At 30.0% G+C, this 23,498-nt stretch overlaps 1 protein-coding gene across 3 annotated transcripts in view; it reads right to left on the bottom strand.

Annotated features, from left to right (window-relative positions):
• Nucleotides 1–21,189, bottom strand: part of Su(var)2-10 (E3 SUMO-protein ligase Su(var)2-10) — a 130,165-nt gene extending 108,976 nt beyond the window's left edge. For all 3 annotated transcript variants that reach the window (XM_075359424.1, XM_075359422.1, XM_075359423.1), the window contains exon 1: nt 20,775–21,189. Coding sequence is in view for 2 of the 3 variants with exons in the window: in XM_075359422.1 (XP_075215537.1) it covers nt 20,775–20,798 (24 nt within the window). In the remaining variant the exon portion in view is untranslated. The remainder of the gene's footprint in view (nt 1–20,774) is intronic.
• Between the last annotated feature and the right edge of the window lie 2,309 nt (nt 21,190–23,498).

Genomic DNA, 23,498 nt, shown 5'->3' with positions numbered 1-23,498 from the left:
AAAAAAAAAAACTCGACCCAAAATTTCGGTCCAGTTCAGTAATAGCCAAAATCAAACCTTGGGTATGGAAATGGGGTGGCCTTTTTAAAAAAACAAAATTATTGCCCATAACTTTTTTATTAAGTAAAATATCGAATTGGTTTAAAGATCCTACGATTCTATGGATAAGGGCTTAAAACTTATGTAAGTAAAGGGTTTTGATATCACCAACTATTGGTTCACGGGGTGGAAAAAATGGGGTTTTGAAGGCAAAAAAAAATGATATCTTCTTCAATAGGCACAGTATTGAATCAGTTTAAAGTGGTCTTTAGTCCTCTAAAAATTACCTAAAACTTTTTTCTGAAACAAATTTCGATATAACCAACTATTACGGCAAGGGATGACCAAAATTTTGCTGGAATTGTAATATGGGGCTTGTCGTATGCTAAACATGTGAAACTTTTTTCACACGCAACCATTGTTGCATTGGAGTAAATTTGAAGTTTTTCTTAACTTTAAGATGGAAATTTTTTTATCCCCTCCTTAGCACCAGTGAAATCTTATTTTCAACTTCTGTTTTTCGTTTAATTGTATTGATTAATAATGATTAACCTCCGATTGTAAAAACGTTTTACAATAAATAATTCAATAATAACAATTAAAAAAACATATGAAAAAAAACCGAAGTTTTTAGTTAAATAAATTTTTATTTCATTTAAAAAAAAAAGAAAAGGAAATGAAGTCGGATTCGAACCGATGTACCTTCCTCCCCTTGCACAATCCAAATATTTCATAAATTAAAATTTTATTTGGCTATAACTCTGGAACCAATGAAAATAAATACCACTTATGATAAAACCAAATGTTTTGGATTTTGGGCTTTTTTTGGACACTTGTGGTCAAGTCGATTGCAATCAAAAGGGGAGGTGCACAATTAGATGTTACAACAATCATAAATCCAAGATTTCAACATTCTATGCCTAATCGTTTTTGAGTTATGCGAGATACATATGCACATACGTACGTACAAACGTCACGCCGAAAATAGTCAAAATGGATTCAGAGATGGTCAAATGGAAATTTACGTTGAAATCTGAAAACCGAAATTTTTCGTGATCTCAACACTTCCTTTACTTCGTACAGGATGTAAAAATCGAGATTTATAAATGACAGTTAATTATTTTAATTGGTCCCAAATGATTTTTATTGGTACCTGGTCTCTGGTTAATGACTTCACGGCTTTAACAATTCCATTTCGCAGATCTTGAAGAGTAGCAGGCTTAATTGGTAAACCCACCCGGTTGGTCTAACTCGTCAGTGGTTAACTCGTTATCGCAAATCAACTGATTTCGAAATCGAGAGTTCTAAGGTTCAAATCCTAGCAAAGGCAAGAATAACTTTTTTACGGATTTGAATACTAGATAGTAGACATCAGTGTTCTTTGGCGGTTGAGATTCAATTAATCCACATCTCAGGAATGGTCGACCTGAGACTATACAAGACTAAACTTCATTTGCATTCATACATATCATCCTCATTCATCCTCTGAAATAATACCTTACGGTGGTATCGGAGGCTAAACAACATAAAAAAGATAATAATCCTGAAGTAAAAGATTTTATACAGGCGATTCAAATAAACGGGAAATTTTGAAAGTTGTGTTGGTAGCCGTGGGCGATTGGTACCACTTGATAAGTGGCGCCAGCCTCTCTAACCTAAACTTGTGTCTCGAGACAGGACGGTGAGTTGCCATGAACTCGCCCGAAATGAGCCGATCGCTCGCTCGAGTTCTCCTCACAGCCGAGCCACGCGCGTATTTCAAATTCAGCTTCTAATAAAGAAATGACGACTTGAACGTGAATTAAATTGATCGGCTTTTTATTAATAATTTAACATTTAAATAATTATTAATAATTTTTAGTTATACTTATTTATGAACAAATTATTTACAATTATTTTTAAATAAAAAATAAATATTTGATTAATTATAAATGTATTATTTCGATTATTTTTATCTTACTTTTTTTATTATTTCATTAACCCTTTCACCCAATACATTTTTCTGATAGTCCATTTTCGACGAAAATTTGTACCGATAGATTTTTTGATTCGCTTATTACGAATCTTAAATTAGTTTTTCAAAATTCAAAATGGGGGGGGGGGGAAAATGCATTGTTTTTTATGAAATTCGTTATACAAGGGTTTTTCAAGTCGTATATTAGGAATTTTATATTCGTTTTTCAAAATTCAAAATGGCGGACAAAAATCTATAAAACTGTGATTTATTTCATTAATAATTATTAATCTATTAGGACGTTAAATATTTCTCGTTTCCGAGCATTAAATTCTAATTAAAAACAGCGAAAACTTTTTCGCCCTAATAGAAATACGAATTATTATTACTTTTTAACATATTAATCAATCGAAATTAAAGCAGCCGTTTCATCAATTCTTTAAATTTATTTTTGTCAGAAAAACAATTATTTAAACCAGTTAATTAAAAATATATACAGAATTCGTATATAACCATGTAATTGAATACTTAAGACGACATATTTTGAGAACAAAATGTTTTATTAAAAAATTTTCATCTCAATTATTTCTTTCAAACGACAAAAGATTTTTGAAAAAAAATAGTTTCGATTACATTGTTGAGTATGTGGAAAGAAATATCGTCAAAATTTAATTTGTTATTATTGTTCCCCCCACTTGAATGAAGTAGATGATATGTAGATAATACATTTATAATTAACCAAATAATTATTTTTTATTCAAAAATAATTGTAAATAATTTGTTCATAAATAAATATAACTAAAAATTATGAATAATTAATAATTATTTAAATGTTAAAATTATAAACAAAAAGCCGTCAATTTAATTCACGTTCAAGTCGTCATTTCTTTATTAGAAGTTGAATTTGAAATACGCGCGTGGCTCGACTGTGAGAACTCGAGCAAGCTATCGGCTCATTTCGGGCGTGTTCGTGGCTCCTCGCCGTCCTGACACAAATCTAACCTAACCTGCCATTTAGTTGTCATGGATCCTTGGAGTGTTGCGCAACGTGCATTTGCTATCAAAGCGTTTTACAAAAACAATGACAGTGTGGAGGGAACGCGTACAGAATTTCGCCGTCATTTTAATCTGGGACGGCACGACCGTGTTCCATCAGCACATGCAATTAAAACATGGATATCTAATTTTGAGGAAACCGGTTCGGCAATGAAAAAGAAACCTCCAGGCCGTGAGCGAACCGTCCGTACACCACAGAATGTTCAAGCTTTACAAGATGCTGTCACACGAAGTCCACATCGGTCAATCCGTCGTCTCTCAGCATCTTTACAATCACATAGTTCAAGTGTTTGAAGAATGTTAGCGAAGGACTTGCAATTCCATCCGTACAAGTCCGCAGATCCTCCAGGAACTGAAACCGAACGATGCGGTTGTGCGAGCACAATTCTGTAATGTAATGCTTCAGAAGATAAACGATAACGAAGAGTTTGTTCACGAACTGTGGATGTCAGACGAAGCGCATTTCCACCTCAGTGGATTTGTTAACAAGCAAAATTTCAGATACCGGGCACAAGAAAATCCTACGCAGCTACACCAACGTCCGTTGCACAGCCAGAAAGTGACCGTGTGGTGTGCTATGTCATCTTACGGTGTTATAGGCCCTTATTTTTTTGAGAATGACAACGGTCTTGCGACCGAACGTATTACAGTGATGTCGGCTCGTTACGTAGCCGTGTTTGAAACCTTTGTTGTGGAACAACAAAAATGATTTCCACCGATTCTTAACACAGCCTGGTTTCAACAAGACGGAGCAACGTCACATACTGCACCAATATCGATGACAGCTGTACGCCGATTGTTTGGACAACATGTCATTTCACGAAACGGTGACATTAGATGGCCTCCCAGATCGGCTGATCTCTCAGCTTGCGATTACTTTTTGTGGGGTCACCTTAAAAGCAAAGTGTTCCACAGTAGACCTGCTACAACGGAAGAACTGAAGGCAAAGATCCGAGAAGCAATTGCGGAAATTCCAGTTGAGATGTTACGTCAAACCGTGAACAATTTAACGAAGAGACTTCGTGAGTGTTTACGTAGAAGAGGAGGTCACCTGCAAGATGTCATCTTTAAAAAATAAACTAAAATGTACGTATCCTAAAATGGCAACATTTGTACAATTACATGAAATAAAATTCATTTTCTAAAAAATTTTTCATTAACGTTATTTAATTTTTAAAATTTCCCGTTTCTTTGAATCACCTGTATATATATATATATATATATATATATATATATATATATATATGTTTGTTGTTTATATTCTAATGTTGACATAATACAAAATAGAATTATAATCGAATGTTCCGGTCGAAAGTAATAAAAGATATTATTACATTTACTACTTATCTATTTAAAAATTAAATTACCGATTTTAAAAATTAAAGAGATAAAACATTTCATTTAATAGAACGTAATAATATTAAAAATGCCTATCTTATAAAAACAAAATTAATAAACAATACGAATAATAAACGTGTGTAATGACACGCTAATAATAAATTATATTATGAAAACAAGTTTAAATTTAATATATTATAATACAATACGAATAAGATATGGCAGCTTACACTTTAATATCAACGCATTATTTTATATTTAAATGACTTGAAAATAATAACGTGATATTTAATAATTAAAGGTCCGATGTTTACTCTATTATAAACGAGGTAACGGTTTTAAATGGACTTTTATTCAAAATCAGTAAAAGATCTTTAATAATTAAAAATAAATTATTGTTTTTATCTTAATGTAAAATATCTCTAATTTTGAATTATCCAGTTTTAAGGATTTGTAAATGGGTAAAAAACTACAAATTAAAAAATAGTTTATTTCATTATATTTGTGGACAATCTAATGTTTTAGGTAGATTTCATAAGAAAGCTACCTATTGTAATGGGTACCGTGAAAATTTCAATATATCTTCGCGTTTCACATTCCCCAGACCACAAAACCACTATCAGCTCAAAAGTTTATATAAATATATATATATTTTTTTTAACTTTCTTGTGGACGTGATAAATGCCGTAATTTTGCGCCAATCACTTTCAAATTGTTCCTTAAAAATAACTCGACAATAACCTCGGTCGAGTTCGTTAAAGGCCAAAATTGTACCATGGGAATGGAAATGAGGATGCTTTTTCGAAAAAATAAAACGTCGCTAAACTTTCTTATTAAGTAAAATATAGAATTTACTGAAATAAGTTTTAGGACCTTATCCAAAGAATAGAACGAACATTAAACAAAGTTCTCTGATATTACCAACCATTGACCCAGGGGGGGGGGGTGAAAAAATGGGTTTTTGAAGACAAAACCATCATACCTCCCTTAATAGGCACAGTATCGAATCGGTTTAAAGTGGTTGTTAGTCCTCTAAACATTGTCTAAAACCTTTATCTGAAACAATTTTTGGATATGACCAACCCTTAACGGTAAGGGATGACCAAAATGTTGCTGGAATTTTAAGAAGATGGGGCTTGTCATATGCTAAACATGTGAAAATTTTTTCACATGCAACCGTTGTATTGAGTGAGTAAATTTGAAGTGTTCCTTAGTTTTAAGGTGGAAATCTTTTTTATCCCCTACTTAGCACCGGTGAAATCTACCTCCATCTTCCGGCGTGCCGAAAGTTACTTTTTTGTAATAAATTGTTTCAGTAAATTACATTGCAAAATACAAAAAAGAGCAACAATATTTAATAAGTTTTTTTGCATAAAAATGAACATCATGGTAACTAAAACTAACACAGATAAGAAATAAAAACTAACTAAACCAATTTTTTTAAATAATTGGCTCGCACCTGATTGCTAAAAACATTTCACAAAAACTAGCTTACATTATTTTGCAAAATAAAAAAAAAAACAGTATTTCACAACTTGGTTTGCATAAAAATGCTAAGAACACAAATTTCAATTTAACAAAAAATATATGTATGATAACAGCTTACAGGAAAAGTAAAATCACTGTGACTAAAAGTAATACTGATAATAAAACTAGAACACAATACTTATTTTGTACAGAAAACAAATGTTATTAACATTTACTTGAAAAATATTTTGTTATTATTATTCTAATGTATTTGCAGAAGTATGTATTACCATCAAAGTATGGTGCAAGGCCATAATTAATGACCTAAGAATATTTAGTAGTTCTAAGCTGGAATTTTGATGCTAGACAACTATCAGGAAACATAATTTTAAAAGCTGCATCAATACTTCACACAAACTTAAGTATAACTTATTTTGTACAACATTGAGAACCTAAATATCTCCATTTTAAAAACATCATCTTTATAACAAAAAGATAACTGTGTTGTATTTGGTGTAAAATCATTTTTTTTATGATTCAAACGTATTATATCTGTTGCTGAAATGTTATTACTCTGACCAAAAGATCCAGGCAAAGAACATATACAGATCTATCACAACCACCGTTCTCACAAATGTTGATCAAAGTTTTAGTCTGCCGAGTTGAAGTGCCGCTGGGAGATAAAAACTTTTTTAGTGAAGGCTGAGATTCCTTATCTTAATTATTTCATTACGCTGCTTTTCTTATTGTGCGAAGTAACTGCCTTTCGGCCCATATTGCTTTTTGTTTCAGTCCAAAATGTTTTTTACACATATCACAAAAATTATACACGTTTAGTCTATTTATTCTCAACCGAATGAATTCTGGGTATAAGTTTACATCTAACCGCCGGTCATTAAACTGCGGTTTTAGATGCCATTTAAAACCAATTAAATACCTAAAATACAAAAAATTCACGGTGGTTTGAGAGAAATTCCACGAAAACAGTTAACAACCTTTAAATTTTTCAACGGTAACTTTTTGTTACAATTTCACCGGTGAAAAAATTAACTGGAATTTAGAAGCTAAGAGAAAACTAAAGTCCTGTTAAATAAATCGATTCCCGTAGATAACCGAAGAAAAAAATACAACATTGTATTTATTGGTAGTTAACAAGCCGCGGTAGTAAATGTCACTATAAAAACTAATAAAATTATATTCCAAAACACCATTACTACACACAGATTGAAAACATACCAGACGTTTCTGGAATATTATATCCCTTATGTACAATACATATTTCATTCACCAATTTCATTTTAGATTTTAATGGCTTCATGTGTGACCAAAAGTAAGAAAAAGGAGTTAACAAGGTGGATCCAAGAAATCAAAAAAATCTAGAAAGAAACAACATAAAAGAATTGCAATAAAAAGAATTGTAATATGTCAAGAAAAAAGAAGAATAAATAAATAAACATAAATATAATAACTGTTAAGATATGTAAAGTAATGATTGATGAATACACGTTTCATACTGTCACGGAAAGGAATCAAACAGTCGACTAATAGCCACAATGTATTTCATAATCCCAGGATAAAGAAAATACAAGTGTAAACGGGGTAATAATTACAGTTTGAATAATTAAATAATAACAAGAAACAATTTTAAAAGTAAATAACACAATGAAATTTCTACATCAATCTAATGCTGCGATATAAGAAAATCATATTCTGCTCCCCCAGGGAACGGAATAGAAGCAAACACGAGCTAAGGATCTCAAAACAGAACATATTATTTCATTATCTGATTTCAAAAATATAAGATTAGATTAGGTTTCTGAGACACAAATGAGTACTTAAATCTTTTTTTTTAACTTTTTCAATTATTATAAATTTTACCTGTTTGACTCATTCTGAAATATACTTTTCATTTACTTTTATATCAACACTATACCAATACATTTTTCTGAACTTTTAAATTACTTGTAAACTTTGCAAACTATTTCGTATCCTTTAACTTACTTTCAAGATTTACTTACTTACTTTCTTGTACATCATTAACAGACGATCATTAATATCAACAGAGACTCAACAAGAGTCACTACTTCCGACAAACAATAACTTTTATTGTATTTTTAATTTAAGCAATTCTCTATATCGCTAAAGATATTCCAATATTTTTAAAATTCCAAAATAAAAATATTTCATGCTCAATTAATATCTTGAATCACTAAAAGTTATAGTAACATTATTCAAATGCTGACAAAAAAATCCAAACAATTCTAACCAAATGATTAAGACAGAAATAATACATGTACAACCTCATATTGTATAAAATATTCACAACAAAAAGTACAGCAATTAGAAACAAGACTATTTTTATTATTTAGAATAAATACATTTAATAATATTCATAAAACAAAATTCCTTCTAATTCCAATGACATTCTATTGTTACCTTTTTAATTACTGATTTTCTAAACGTATTTTATTTTTTCAAAACTATATTTCCAACGAAAAATAACTAGTATTTTTAAAAATGTTCAGTGAAGTAATGTGTATACCTAATTATTTTTCACTGAAGTTAATTTAAAAAAAAAAAAAAACTTGGAAAATTATTAATTATCAGATTTGTTTTTATTCAAAAATGATGAAAAAACACTCATAATGTTTAATATAACATGTTAATATGAATTAATTTGTTAAACAACTAATTAGAGACTTCAATGCTCAACTAGACAGAAAGAAGATACCGCGACATCATCAGAAAATGGCCCGCCCAAAAGAAAACAAACAAAAACAGACAGAGACTCATCAATCTCTTCAAAAACCGCGACCTAAATCCACAAATTTCAAGGGGAAACCTCAAAAACTGGAAACAACGTGACAACGCTAAAGGAGATCTAGTCAACAACCTTAAATAAATCGCAGAATTAGCCGCAATAGAATCCCATAAAAACATCGACGGTGGAACAGCACAAATGTGACGAAACGGTGGAGAAAAGACATAAAGCACAGCTATTTCACCAATCCCAAATATTAGAAACATCCTTCCGTAATCTAGTAAAACAAAGAAAAGAAACCACCCAAACCCTGAAGAGAATAGAAAGGCAACACCATAAAGATATATTAGTCAACAGAAGAATTCAATAAAACACAGTCGAGAGACTACTACAAAATCTTCAAAATCCAGCTCCAAACATACTCCCACCCCTATTAATAAAGAATGAAAACGATTAATTGTCCCATAACAATGAAGACAACGCGGAAATCCCAGCTAAATATTTTAACAAACTCCTAAATTGTGAAGAACCGACAAAACAACTAAATTTCAACACCAACATACCCAAAAACAACACCATCAGAAAAATCAACCCTCCCACAATAAAAGAAATCTATCAAGCACCGGGTGAGATGAAGAATTTCAAAGCATTGGGAGACGATCAGATTTTTGTAGAGGTCTGGAAACATGCAGGAAGATCAGCTAAAATTGCCCTTCATCAACTTGTCTGGATCAAAGAACTACCAGGACACTGGATGACAACCCTCATCCACCTGCTACACAAAAAAGGGGACAAAACAAACAATTACAGGTGAATCTCTCTCGTAGACACAAAAAATAAAATTCTTTCAAGAATAATCATCTACAGGATCAGTTCAAAACTCAAGAAATTACAAGGAAAATATCAGGAAGGTTTCAGACCCTGGAGGAGCTGTCCAGACCATACCATGAGTCTCAAGTTATTAATGTATTACAACAAGAAAAAAAACAGACATGGTGATAACATTTGAAGATTTTAAGAAAGCTTATGACTACATCATAGAGAATTCCTACTAAAATTTCTATGACATCTCGGACTACATACCAAATTAATAAACACGATAAAACCGACCCTCACAAACACAAGTAGAAGGTAAAATTCAGAGCTGAACTCTCAGAACCATTTGAGATCAAAACAGGACTACGCCAAGGCGACAGGCTTTCACCACTATTATCAACTGTGTTCTACAAATGGTAATGAGGGAATGTTTCAAAAACTCCCCTAAAAGTAAAAATAGGCTAACATACCAAAACAAACTGTCTTGGTTTCGCCGATAATTTGGCACTGCTAGCAAACGATATTGACAAAGCTAAATCACAAATACTAGAACTTCAAAACATTACAAATAAAATTGGCCTCACAATATTATTGGAAAAGACAAAAATTATGCCCCAAAAGCCAACACGATTAAAAGAAGTAAACATAAATAGTAATAAAATCAAAATAGTAACTCGATTTAAACACCTTGGAGAAATAATAACAAACTAAAAGAAAAAACCTAGATCCAAATACGAAAAAACAAACTAGCTAAAGCTCAAAAATTAACCTGGTATACTTACACTGACAATAAAATATGCCTATCAATAAATGCAAAAATAAGACACTATGACACAGTTATAAAACCACAGGTTGTAAAGACAGGCAGTGGTGGATTGTGCCCCGAACAAAGTCGTGTACAAAGTTAGAACCCATCACTAATACCACGCATAAGAGGAGACTAGGATTCTTTGATATATCATGCAGATGCAAGATTCAAGACTTCTGAAACAGCTAGTACAGTACAATCTTGACTCGAAAAACACCATGACAGGATGCAGATGGATCAGAGAAATACAAGAGGATCTGAAGGAAATTGGCCTTTCACCAGAAGACACCACAAATAAGATAAAATTAAAAATCAAGAACAAAAACGTTAACTTCATGCTCACAACATGAACATTTTCAACACTGAAAGGGCACAAAGATCAGAATATATGAAAAAATATTGGGAGGACTCCAAGGCCCAAACAGTCCCATCGAAGAGACTTGTATAATGGACTGATTAAAGTGATTCTATGTGGTCATAAAAGATCAATATATTTTAAACAAACAGTTGATGCTTAAAAAATATTACAGAATATTTAATAATTATTAACATCACTAGAGAAAGTTCACCATATGTTTGGAAGTACCCAAAAACTACAGTAAATTCAAAGTGAAAAACATGTTTCCATTAATTTAAGATCATCATTAACATATACTGGGAACCATCACCACGATATTCTTATCTACCCTGAGGTAGGTACCTTACACAATGTTTATCTACTGTTTTCTTCTATTCCCACTTAAACTTCAGAATTCCTTTTAATTTCTAAGTCTTTTTAGATAGCATCTAATGTTTAATATTTTCTGGCTTCTCTATCATTTTTCACTAATTCTTTTAGCACTGTTTTAATAAATACTTCTCTTACATGCTACAACCAGTTAGCATACCTTTTATGAATTGTTTTGATTAAGCTTCTACTCTTTCAATCTATTATTATTTCTGGATTTTTCACACTATCTGTCCATTTACTATCTCAGGTGTACTCTATCCCCACATTTTCAATCCCTCCACCATTTCTTTTTCCCCTTTTCTTAGCATCCACGTTTCACATCCATACAGTAAACTTCTCAAGACATTTCAAGTCTTAACTCCATCTTATTACATAATAACTGTTTTTTTTTTCTTTTTTCTATTAAATGTTTTCTTAGTGATAGTCATAATTGTTTTTATATCAGATTAATCTACTGCAGTTTTCTTTTACCATGCAAACACCTACACTATGTCACAGTTCTATGTAAATTTTCTTACTGGCTTAGTGTCTCCTAACATCATTAATTTTTTTTCTAACCATTTTCATACCATATTAATCATATCATTTAATTGAAATCCTGTTAAATATTGTTGTTAAGATAATAATTACTATTAACTTTTCTGATAAGATCAATATAGTTTCTATGTTTAATATTGCTTACCTTTCTTAGCTTCATTCATTTATCACTTGTTGACATATTTCGGAACAACTCCATCGAAAAAACTTATTGTGCTGATACTAAAATTTCTGTTAATTTTTATATAACGTTTAGTCAACACCCCTCCCTATATATGACGTAATGCCTTATCTAGCCTTCTTCTTGTTTATTTGTTATTAATGGTTAGGTTATACTTATCTTTTAATTTTATTTATCTATATCCTGTTTCAATAAATTGAGGTCCTTGAAAAGGACTTCACCTTAATTGTTGTTTTCTGTTCATTTATGATAGTTTTAATGTTACTATTTAAAGATTTCTAGATTTTCTAAAATGTTCATTCTTTCTCCTATAACATGTTTGTGAATAAATTTCATTGATTCTTCCACTTTCAATGGGGTATGTCCTTTGATTAAAATCATTGCATATTTAGAATCACTTTTTTTTAATTTTTAAAAGATCTCATGAGTTTGTTATACTTTCATTTTAATTTTTTCCCCATTTGTCTAATATATGTTGTATTGCATTTACATTTTATTTTTATATACTATTATTGTTGAATACATCTTTTTCTTATGTTACTACTGAAAATCTTTTTTAATGTATTATTTGTATTTGTAGCCATTTTTATAATACATTTACTAAAGAATTGTTAATTGGGTAAATTTCTTTCCCAGTAAATGTTAATTCATTCCTTTTAAAGGTTTCTTTATCATTTGTTATTTTAATTTCATTTATATTTTTTTTATTCATTTTTCTCATCAGTTCTTTTTTATACATGTTAATTTTTCTGTTATTTGAAAAATAGTATTTAATTCTTTTTTATATACTGGTCTCTTTTAATGATAATTTATGGAGTCTACCTATCATATACTGGAAGCTGCTAATTTATGTTCCATTGGACGATTCGAATGGTGAGCTATGATGTTATCTGTAAAGTTTTCTTTTCTGTATATTCAAAATCTAGATTATTATTATTTCTTTTTATTGTTCAGTCTAAAAAAATTAACAGTTTCATCTTTCTCCTTTTTCATCATATATTTACTGTTATGGTGGAATTTATTCATTTCTTCCAAAATTTTTTCTTCATTATCTATTTTTTTTTTTTTTTAATACTAATAGTTGTCATCCATGCACCTAATATATTATAAACATCTGTATTTTTTCATATCTGGAATATCTCTTCCATATTCAGCAGGAATACTTCGCTTAGTATCACTGATAGTGGGTTACACATACCTAATACATTCTTTGTTTTATATACTTTATTATTAAATTTAAACTGGTTTTATTGAAGAACCATTTCTAAAGTTTCAATAATTTCTATTTTCATATTTATCTTTTCCTCATTTAGTTTCTTTTCTAAATTTTTTTTAATGGTAAAATATCCTTTCAATCTTAAAAAAAGATAATATCCAGTTGCTGTCGTCAACTAAAGGATTTTTTTTTCAGTGAAAAAAAAAAATATATTTATTCTGGTGATGTATCATTGGCTCAATATAAAAATAAAAAAAACTTTGTAAATATTTGTAAAGACATAAGCAACATATTGTTGAAAAAAAATTCAGTACATATTAAATATGTCAAGATTACTTAATAGTTTAAATTTTTATCGCCATGTATTATTTCACAACATTTTCATTTCAGTTAACTTGGACTTAAATTATTCTTTAATATTACAAGAACTTTTATCAAATTAACTTTACAGATAAATAAAAATGTAATTGTTAATAATTGCAGACTGTTTAAAAAGAGTTGATTAATTCAAAACAGATAATTTATTGTATAACAAAACGTGATAAGTGCCACAGAAAAAAGGTATCATACTACCACATAATACAACGCAAAAAAGAGCTATAAGAGATGCTTGCAACCCATACTTTTAACTAACTGACACCTACTGTTTCCGATTATACTAAAACAAATTATATTATTATTTGTCTTATGGATATAACATTATTAGGTACTTATGTATTAACGCCACCGCAGCTACAGCTTTATTTAAAAAACAAAGTAGTCAATCAAATTTTGGTGGAAAATGGGCCGATATAGAGTTTAACATAGATTCAAAACAGTCTATTAATTTTAATAAATGGTTTTATTTATTTTATAAATATAATTTAACCAAACTTAACCTACGCTCGCTAACCTTGACTAATTAACAGGAGTGCTTTGATTATTTAAATAATAAATAATTGCAATAATTACTGAATTATTAAATATATACTCAAAAAATTATGGTGTTAATTAGTCAAGGTTTGCGAGCGTAGGTTGTTTGGTTAAATTATATTTATAAAATTAATAAATATAAATAACCATTTATTAAAATTAATAAAGAGACTGTTCATTTTCCACCGAAATCAGATTGACTACTTTGTTTTTAAATAAAGCTGTAGCTGCGGTGGCGTTAATACGTAGGTACCCATTATTATAAACACAATGATATAATTATTATTCAATAGTAAATTTTTTTAATTTTAATTCTTTGTATGTACAAAATCTGGTTTTTAAAAGAAGAAATGCTTTTCGCTTTTACAATTCTTCTTATATATTGTGACTATAGTATCTTGCTTATCAGCTGAATATCAATGTTGTAATTTTTATTGCTTATTGCACCCCTATTAAGCTTCAAACCAAACGATTTCTGAATTTATTAGTTTGATAAGCTATATGGCATCAAAAATTATAAATTTTGAATTCCTGCACCTTAATCTTTTACAAAAAAATTAGGTAAGAGAACATCAGACTTCAAAAGTTCAACAGGATGTCCAGAACTATGTTAAGAAGGGGTATAAATATTATAACTGATGTTCCTTCCCTTCATAGTAAAATACCTGTGGAAAAATTGGACTTTTACATTCTAAATGCTCTAATTCAGAGCTGATTTTGGGGCATAAATAATAAAGACATGAAAATGATAAACATAACCTAATATTTAGTAATTTTTTTTATGGAATATAATGATGTTTGTTTCAAGCCTCTAAATCATTTAGTTTCCGAGATATTGGAAAAACTGCCAAAAAGGTAAAAATTGGCATGCAGAGCATTGTAAAATTTAACCTAGCAAATACCATTTTTTTAAAAACAAAAAAATTTACTCTTGAAATATTAGAATGAATATATAAAAAAATACAAAAATCAAAAATGGTCACACGCAACCAAAATAGACTTGACATGGATTGACCCAAATACAGAAGTTCATGATTGTAAGGTTATGTTACAATAGAATTGAATTCTAGGAGCAACAAAGTAATTAATAAATAAATACAGCTTATAATACTTTTAAGTTAATTTTCTTAGCAAATGTAAAATTACAAAAGGATTCATTATTTGTTTAAAAAGGTTATTATTTCATTATTACTGCATTATTAAATTCAACATTACATCAAATTTTGCACTTGTAATTGCACCTTCAACAATCAAAATTTCTCTTCTCACTAAATGTACATGGTAAAATAGGCTGGGAGTCAGGGATCAACAATATGATTGTCCTTTGTACACTATTTTTCTTGTGGGTAAGAATTAAGTCATAAGTTAAGAAAAATGCTGGCCAAAAGAGTATTTCACAAACACCTCCTCTGACCTATAAGTGATCTGAACCTGAACATAAATGGTAAATATATACAACTAGAAACTCAACTCAGATTGTGATGAAATTTGGAATACACCTAATTTATTTGTTACAATTGAAATTATTCATCAGAAATGCCTTTTAGCAGAGTTACATCCTTTACAAAGTTACACAGTATGTCACCAAAGATTTTGTAATTCAGCATTGTACAAGTGAAAAATACATTACCTTTGGACTAAATAATTAATTTTTTTATATAATTATGGGCTTAACATAACAATCGACCCGTTTACATTTAAGGTTAATAAGGCAAGTATTTAAGATTAATAACCTACGGGTCAATCCATTTGAAGTGTTGCAAAAAAAATTGAAACTTACCTACTTGTTTCCCACATATTTCAGGACCTAAAAACTATTTTTTTTTAAATTATTTATTTAAGTAGTTTTCCAGTGGCGACCATTTTTGTAATGGTGCGCACACCTTTTTTGTGATTGTTAAGGATTTACAAAAAATATCATAACTAAAAAATTATTGGTTCTGGAAGGATGAACAAAAAGTAATTTAATCATATTTTCTCAAGGTGAAAGACTGGTGCAGTGATTTATTTACCTATCCCTCTTCTTTCTGTGAGAAAATTACCAATAAAGTTGAATATGAAATTCAGTGAAATTTCATTTTTGGTAATTTTTTTAAAGAGGTAGTTATGGCATACACAGTCTGAATTATTCTTTTACATGTTTGTATATGTTAGCTGTTTTACCATAAATAACATTAATTGTGATATACTTACCCCTAAAGTTTTATGAATTTTTGAAAATTAATTTTTTTTTTTAATTAAAATTTTTGGCTTCACTGATGGGGCTGGTGATAAAAATCTCAAATTTGCACAACTTGCAGTGTTTTAGATGTTTATGGCAAATAAAAAAGTTTCTTGTGTATCGTACTAATAAAAAAGTTATAACCTCTCAAAAATCATGAAAAATTTGTTTAAAGTGGTACCATTTTGACTCACTAAATAAGTGCTCCAAGGAGGTTTCTTGTCTTCTTTGCACTTCATTTTTTTTATATTTAGCCCCTATGTTGTCGAAGTTGACATTTTCAATAATTTTAAAATAGTTGTTTTTTAAATTATTAATGGAAGGTTGCAATTTAATAACTTAACCAATATCAGTATTCTAATACAGTTTTGATGCAAAAATGCTTGTAAACCTTACCCAAACTGAGATTTCAATAAGTAGCCTACATCTTTTTTCAATAATTACGTTTTATTTTTGTAAACACAATCAAAAAAAATAAATGTAGCAAAATTTTAATTATTCTTCAATGAAATAGCCTGTTTTTGTAGCAATGAACGTTTATTATTTAGTGTGGTTAACCAACACAACTGTGATATCTCTTCTGATAATTCTCTTGAAATTGTGTAAGAATGATCCCTCACTGTAGTTAGTTCATGGTGTCAACTTTCTCAGGACTTTGCAGATTGGTACCCACACTTTGTCTCGTTGGGAATTTTGAAATAATTTACATTGTCCAGCTGGGTGAATGAATCTGCACATCGTCATTTTTGAGGCTAATATCTAGCACTTCTCCTATCCACCACTGATCATCATACCAAGCAATAGAGTCTTTTCTTAAGTGAAAGTGGTACAATATTTGACACAGGATGGTCTTCATAGTCTTTGAAATCTGAAGTAAAGCAACATCTTACAATACCTTCTGACACAGGAACATACTTGTAGTAGCTTCTAGTACTAGCAACTCTTTCACAGGAGTCAAAATGGTTTTTTAGATTTTCTGAAATCCTAGCTTGTTTATCAGCTTGAGATTACAAAATGAATACATTTCATCAATGTTTAGTATCTGACTAATGATTTTTGCAGGCTTGTCTTTGTGTCACCTCTTATTTTGTTGTTCCTCCCACACAATCACGAGCGTTTTTCCTGTGGGATGATCCAAAAACGTGCCATTCTGCCTCAATATTATTTTAGATCCAGTCCAAGATTGGGGAAGTAAACTGATAATTTTAAACCTTATCTTCTTTAGAAACAAGAACACATTTTTCTTTTAGTTTTAAAATAAGATCATCAAAGTCATGTGAAGATTGAGCTGGATTTTCATTTTCAGAAACTTTTAGGTCAAAACACAATTCAAGATTCTTTTTTAATTTTTTAGATACTTTATCCATTTTACATTTTAATGCTAATGGCCTTTGATCTGTGCTTAATTTTTTTCAAATTTTATGGAGGTGATACATACAAAATGCTACAAGCAGCCTCCTTCAATATTATGATGTGGGACAAGGTATTACTCTTGGTCTTTGCAATCATATATTTCTTTGTTCTGCTGAGAAGAAATACTTTTAAAACAGTTAACACAAACTTTTCAGTAACTAAATTTAAATTTGGAAAAATGTGTTCTTTAAGAGCTTGCTCTAATGTTATTTGTGTAAAGTTTTTCTTAACTGTTTTTTATGAGTTCTCAAGGGGTCACAACATAATTGTCCATACCGGTGACTGAATTTTGGCAAAATCTTTTGTTTATGATATTTACAAACACTAATGACATCTGAATTAACACATAAAAAAATAAGTTGTTGGTTTACATCACTAAATTCACATATTTTAATGAGTTCTGTCGTCAGTGTTCCATATACCGTTTTATGTGAAATTACTTGAAAATAATGGAAAAATTTAACTGATTTTTAAAATTTGCAAATATAATATTATTAAGTAAAACTTATTTATTTCATAAACACTTCCAAACACAGGATTATATTTGAGATACTCAGTAAAGATGTGAACAGGTCACCGACTAATGTCAGACTGACAAGTCTGTAACGACAAAGCAAAATGATGCAACAAGCATAAATGAGTATCATTTATGCTTGCTTAAAAATTCATGTTGTAACATGAATTTTCCTGATTACTAGAAATGACTTCAAGCACCTGCTATAACATGAACACTGCAGTTGAATGGTTCAAACTACAATAGTAGGTATAAAAATATTTAAGTGCTAAGAAACCCCCTTGGAGTACTTATTTAGCGAGTCAAAATGGTATCACTTTTAACAGGTTTTTCATGATTTTTGAGAACTTATAACTTTTTTATTAGTACAATACACAAGAAACTTTTTCATCTGCCACAAATATCTACAATAACACTGTAAGATGTAAAAATTTGAGATTTTTATCACCAGCCCCACCAGAGTTATTTGAAACCAAATTTTGAATTTAAAAAAAAAATTAGTTTTCAAAAATTCATAAAATTTAAAGAGGTAGGTATATCACCATTAATATTACTTATGGTAAAACTATTAACCTATACCTACATACAAAAAAATAATTCAAAATGTGTATGCCTTCCCTGCCTCTTGAAAAAAATTACCAAACTGAAATTTCTCTGTTTTTCATGTTCAACATTATTGGTAATTTTCTCATAGGAAGAAGAGAGGTAAATAAATAAACCACTGGACCAATCTTTTTACCTTGAGAAAATGTGATTAAATTACTTTTTGTTTCATCCTTCCAGGACCAATAGTTTTTTATTTATGATTTTTTCTGTAAACCCTTACAATCACAAAAATAGGTGTGTGCACTATAACTAAAATGGCCACAACAGGAAACTGCTTAAATAAAAGATTTAAAAAAAATAATTTTTAAGTCCTGAGATATGTAGGAAACAAGTGGGTAAGTTTCAATTTTTTTTTGAATTGGTCAAGCAACTACCCTCAGGTCACTTCAAATGGATTGGCCCCTAATAATATATGATGACCTAATATAATGTGTTATATGATAACCTAATATAATAGGTTAGTAACTTAACCTTACATTGCCTTAATCTAAACCTAACTAAACTCAATTTAATTTCACTTAAACCAAGTTATTTAAGGCATAAATAATGTACATTTTTAGTTTAAGCTAACTTAATTTATGACTTATGTGAATCTAATCTCATTCTTAACTTAATTAACAATGCTGAATTACAAAATGTTTGGTGTTGAACTGTGTAACTTAGAAGGGGCATTAAGTTAACTGAAAGGGGTTTCTAAAGAATTACTTTAATTGTTACGAATACCTTGGGTCCTAAATAAGGTATGTTCCAAATTTCATCAAAGTTAAAGGCGAGTCCCTAATTATATATAATTACCCCATAAATATGTCAACACATGTAAAATTGAGTCTTTCTTGCCCACAGTCTTTTTTATGGATTATTTATGAATTTATTTCCACATAACTGCTGAATATGGAATCTACGACCATCCAAACATAAGACTATCAATTTTCTGCTCTGTCTCTATTAGTTTACAGTAAAGCAGGGTAACGTTTAGCTCATACACTTGTGTCACCCATAACAATGGTTTTCAACAATGACTTTATAGCATAATGTAATACAGCAACTAATGAAACATAACCTTACACAAAGAAACATACAATATTAACAAAATGCAACCTTTCACTTAACCATTTTGAAATTAGGTCATGCGAAAACAGACTTGTCGTAAGGAGAAACTTAACCTATAAAATACTTTTAAAAATTATGCTACACCTTAACTCATGCATTTAAGACATTCCATACATTTAATTAACTAAAACTAACCTAAACAATACTTCAAATAATAGAACATTATTACAGTTACATTAGTTTTTGTGCACAGAACGATTTATTAACATTGGGTACAAATAGACAATACCATATCACTATTTTATCTGCAAGCTATACAGGAAAACACAGCTAACAGTTTTACAAAACATTTTATATACATTATTTAATATGATGATTTAAACAATAATACATCAAAAGTTCATATGAATCCATGAAAAATAAAACAGGATGTAGGGCAAACAACAATAAAGACCCATAAAATTTACCGAAAGTGTATTCTGTAGGAGAAAATATTACAAGTAGGATGAATAGCAAGGATTACATGATAAAAGTACTTAGTTAAAAGTATTCTATTTTAAGATCTAAAAAAGTAATCTTAAGATGTTTGGTTAAACTTCTGTTTAAAAAAAATACAACAGAAGAAAAAAAAGCTAATCAAAAGTAATCATTACTACTAATAATTATGTGACTGCATTCACTCAAATTTATTTTCATTAGGTTAAAATGTGATTATATACACGAGGGACATGGAATGTATTGCTTGATCGTAAATACAATAAAAAACTTTAAATGAAACTAACCTTATTTCTATCAAGTAACGTTTGTATGCCAATGCTTGTTGTTATGCATGGCATACTGCAAACATGGCAACTGCATTTCAAATACTTTGTAACAGAAATACAAATGCATTCATGTTCTTATGAATTCAGACTTCAATAGAGAGACTGGATATTTGAAAATAAACATAACAGCAATAGCGTCCATAGTCAATTTTCGTACAAATACACTTCGGCGTTAACAAAAAACCACTGCTCTCTGATCAAAATTTAAAATACAGAGGATATTCATATTAGTCATGAAACTCTTTAATAATTTATATGGTAAATAAAACGATTAATCTTTAAAACAGTATCAAACAAAATAACATTTACTGAACATTTTTAAAAGTCTTACCTTCAATTCGTCGTTCGCGGACATTTTCTTTGTTTTCTTGTTATGAGCCAGATTGTAGTTTTTTAATACAAACTATTCAAACGGGAAAGATATGATGATCACCAACCCTTACTTATTCACTTAATAAAGTAAAGTAAATCCTTTCCGTTAACGAACACCACCCCACATTCCCTCTAACCCAACTGCAATACAAACGATACACACATCGATTCTGCCATTACAACCTTGCTTAACATGTAAAGTAACATTACAGTACAATGCATCAAACAGTAACTAAAATGAAAACGAATAATTTAATTCATAAATGGAAATAATAAAAGTTAAGTAATAATCCATATTATTTAACCAGTTAACACAATATAATAGCACACAGTATAAATGTTGATAACAACTTGCAACCACGAGAACAACCCAAGTTAAAACAGTTAGGTGTATGTGCGTGAGTATGTTATACTATGAAGATGAAGAAGAGTGAACGAGCGGATTGATATATACTCGAATTCGAAGTATTAACTGTTCAATCTAATTTTGGTGTTTGTAGTGCATTATAGCGAATGTAAGTGGTAGACTACAAACTGAAAATAAGAGTAAAGGAAATAGAATTGACTGATATGATCCTAGCGAAATAAAATAGGCACCGAATGCATAATTATCATTCTAAATTAAATGAATTTAACAGATATTATTATTATTAATAGCGCACTTGAAAATAGCCAGAGACATGAAGCTGCTACTTTATCGGTAAAAAATTATATTTGATCGCCTTCTTTTGGCTTAAATTGTGAAACGACCGCTTTCATTTTGAAAATGAGTCTTTGCTAAATCAACTTTCGAAAACACCATGACGGAGTGGTAGCGTCTCGACCTTTCATCCGGAGGTCCCAGGTTCGAATCCCGGTTAGGTACAGCATTTTCCATCTGAGCTAATGACTATTGAAGTCTGAGACCGTAATAAAAAAAAATCTGTTGTAAAATCGAATATAGTCAAGATATTCATATTCTCTTATTTTGTTAATATATAGATGTATAAATTACACATTATTTTTTAAATAAAGTCATTAATCACTTTTAATATCAGTAAAAATGATTTTGTTAGAAAGCGGGCTCATTTAAATCCTACAGATAATATGTGAAAATTATTTGTCAAATTCTTCTCCTCGGTTCTATCCTGCCTAGAAGAGGTATCAAAGAGCCTAGACCAGTGTCCTGCACTTTAGAAAACTAAAAAGGTTTATATAGAACTTAATGGTATAAAGGGACCTAATTTGGATCTAATTTTACCCTATGGATAATTTGGACCTAATTTTATATTTTCACCTCCAGTTTGTTAAAGTAGTATTATTCAGTAATTGCTAACTGGTTAGAATGTAGTTGGTAAATGGTTAGTAGTTGAATGGTTTTTTTGGAAGCTCAAAACAACTTGAGCTTGTTATTTTTTTATGTATATAATGATTAAAAAATGTATCTAAATGTACTAAAAAAAATGTATAACTCATTAACTTATTTATAGGATGAGGCAACAGACAATGTCATACCACAAGCTATGTCAAACAAATAACCAAGTCTCACAGATTCATTTTCCTATATGGGTTATTTCAATCATTTACTCTACCCAACATGACTTCACTCCTGAGAAATTGACTTCAAGTAAAATTTTTCATTATCATCCAATCCTACATTATGGATCCTTTCAAGGATACAATACAGATAGGTACAAAATAACTACATTTCTCAAAAGCTTGAAAGCCAATAATAAATCATGAGTGGATTGAATGAACCACAAAACTCAATTACTATGGTATTGACTGTTCTGCCCTGCTATCAGCTTCCATTAGGCAATGTTAAAGTTTGTCATTCAATTTGCAAAGTTTAAGATACCTTCTAGAGTTCTGAAACAAACAACTGGGACTTATATTAATTGATTTAATCAACAGAATAATAAAGTGAAAGTGAAGTGATAGTAGTTTACTTTTTTAAACTTCACAAAGCTAAATACAATGGCAGTAAACATATAACATTTTTTGGCTTTGACACCGCACATAGAAACCAACAAATTAGTTTCAAAATTACATAAAACCAACAATTGTAGATACAATTTCTACAATACATCAAATAACTTTTCATAAACTGTTAGGCTCTTAAAACTCAACTGGAGTCAAATCAATCATCTCATAGCATTTAGATACAAGGGACTCTATTTCCCTGCAGGTAGAAACTGCTTTGAAAAGTAGTTCTTCAGGAAATCAAAGTATTAGATACAGAAGGTGATGGAAAACCACTGTATTAATGATCCTAGAGATAATCTTGCATTGATTGCCATGATGCAGGCTCCTTCTGTTAATTGTTTCAGAAATAAAACAGCAGTCAGATCTCCGGGAGAAGCAGCAAAGAAGTTAAAGGACTGATTGCATATAGGTACTTTTGTTTTGACAAAGAATATCAAAAACATGATGATTATCCATCATGTTAAAGATGGATAATTAGAGAATCTCAAGAGTGAAATGAAGAGTAGAGAAGTTACCATATTCTATTCTGGAAAAAAAAAAGGAAAAGAGAAGTGGCAATAATTATGAGGAATAAAGTAGCAAACGGGTGCAGAAAGTATGTTATATAAATGATAGATTAATATCTTTAAGAAATGGGGTGTTACCAAAAGATTTAGTAGTAGTAAAATTGCAAACATTGAATTATGAAGAAGATATTGAGTAAATGTAAGAGAGTACT

The sequence above is a fragment of the Lycorma delicatula genome, chromosome 3, assembly GCF_047948215.1.
Source record: "Lycorma delicatula isolate Av1 chromosome 3, ASM4794821v1, whole genome shotgun sequence".
Taxonomy (NCBI): domain Eukaryota; kingdom Metazoa; phylum Arthropoda; class Insecta; order Hemiptera; family Fulgoridae; genus Lycorma; species Lycorma delicatula.
This window is presented reverse-complemented; position numbering and strand designations above follow the sequence as displayed.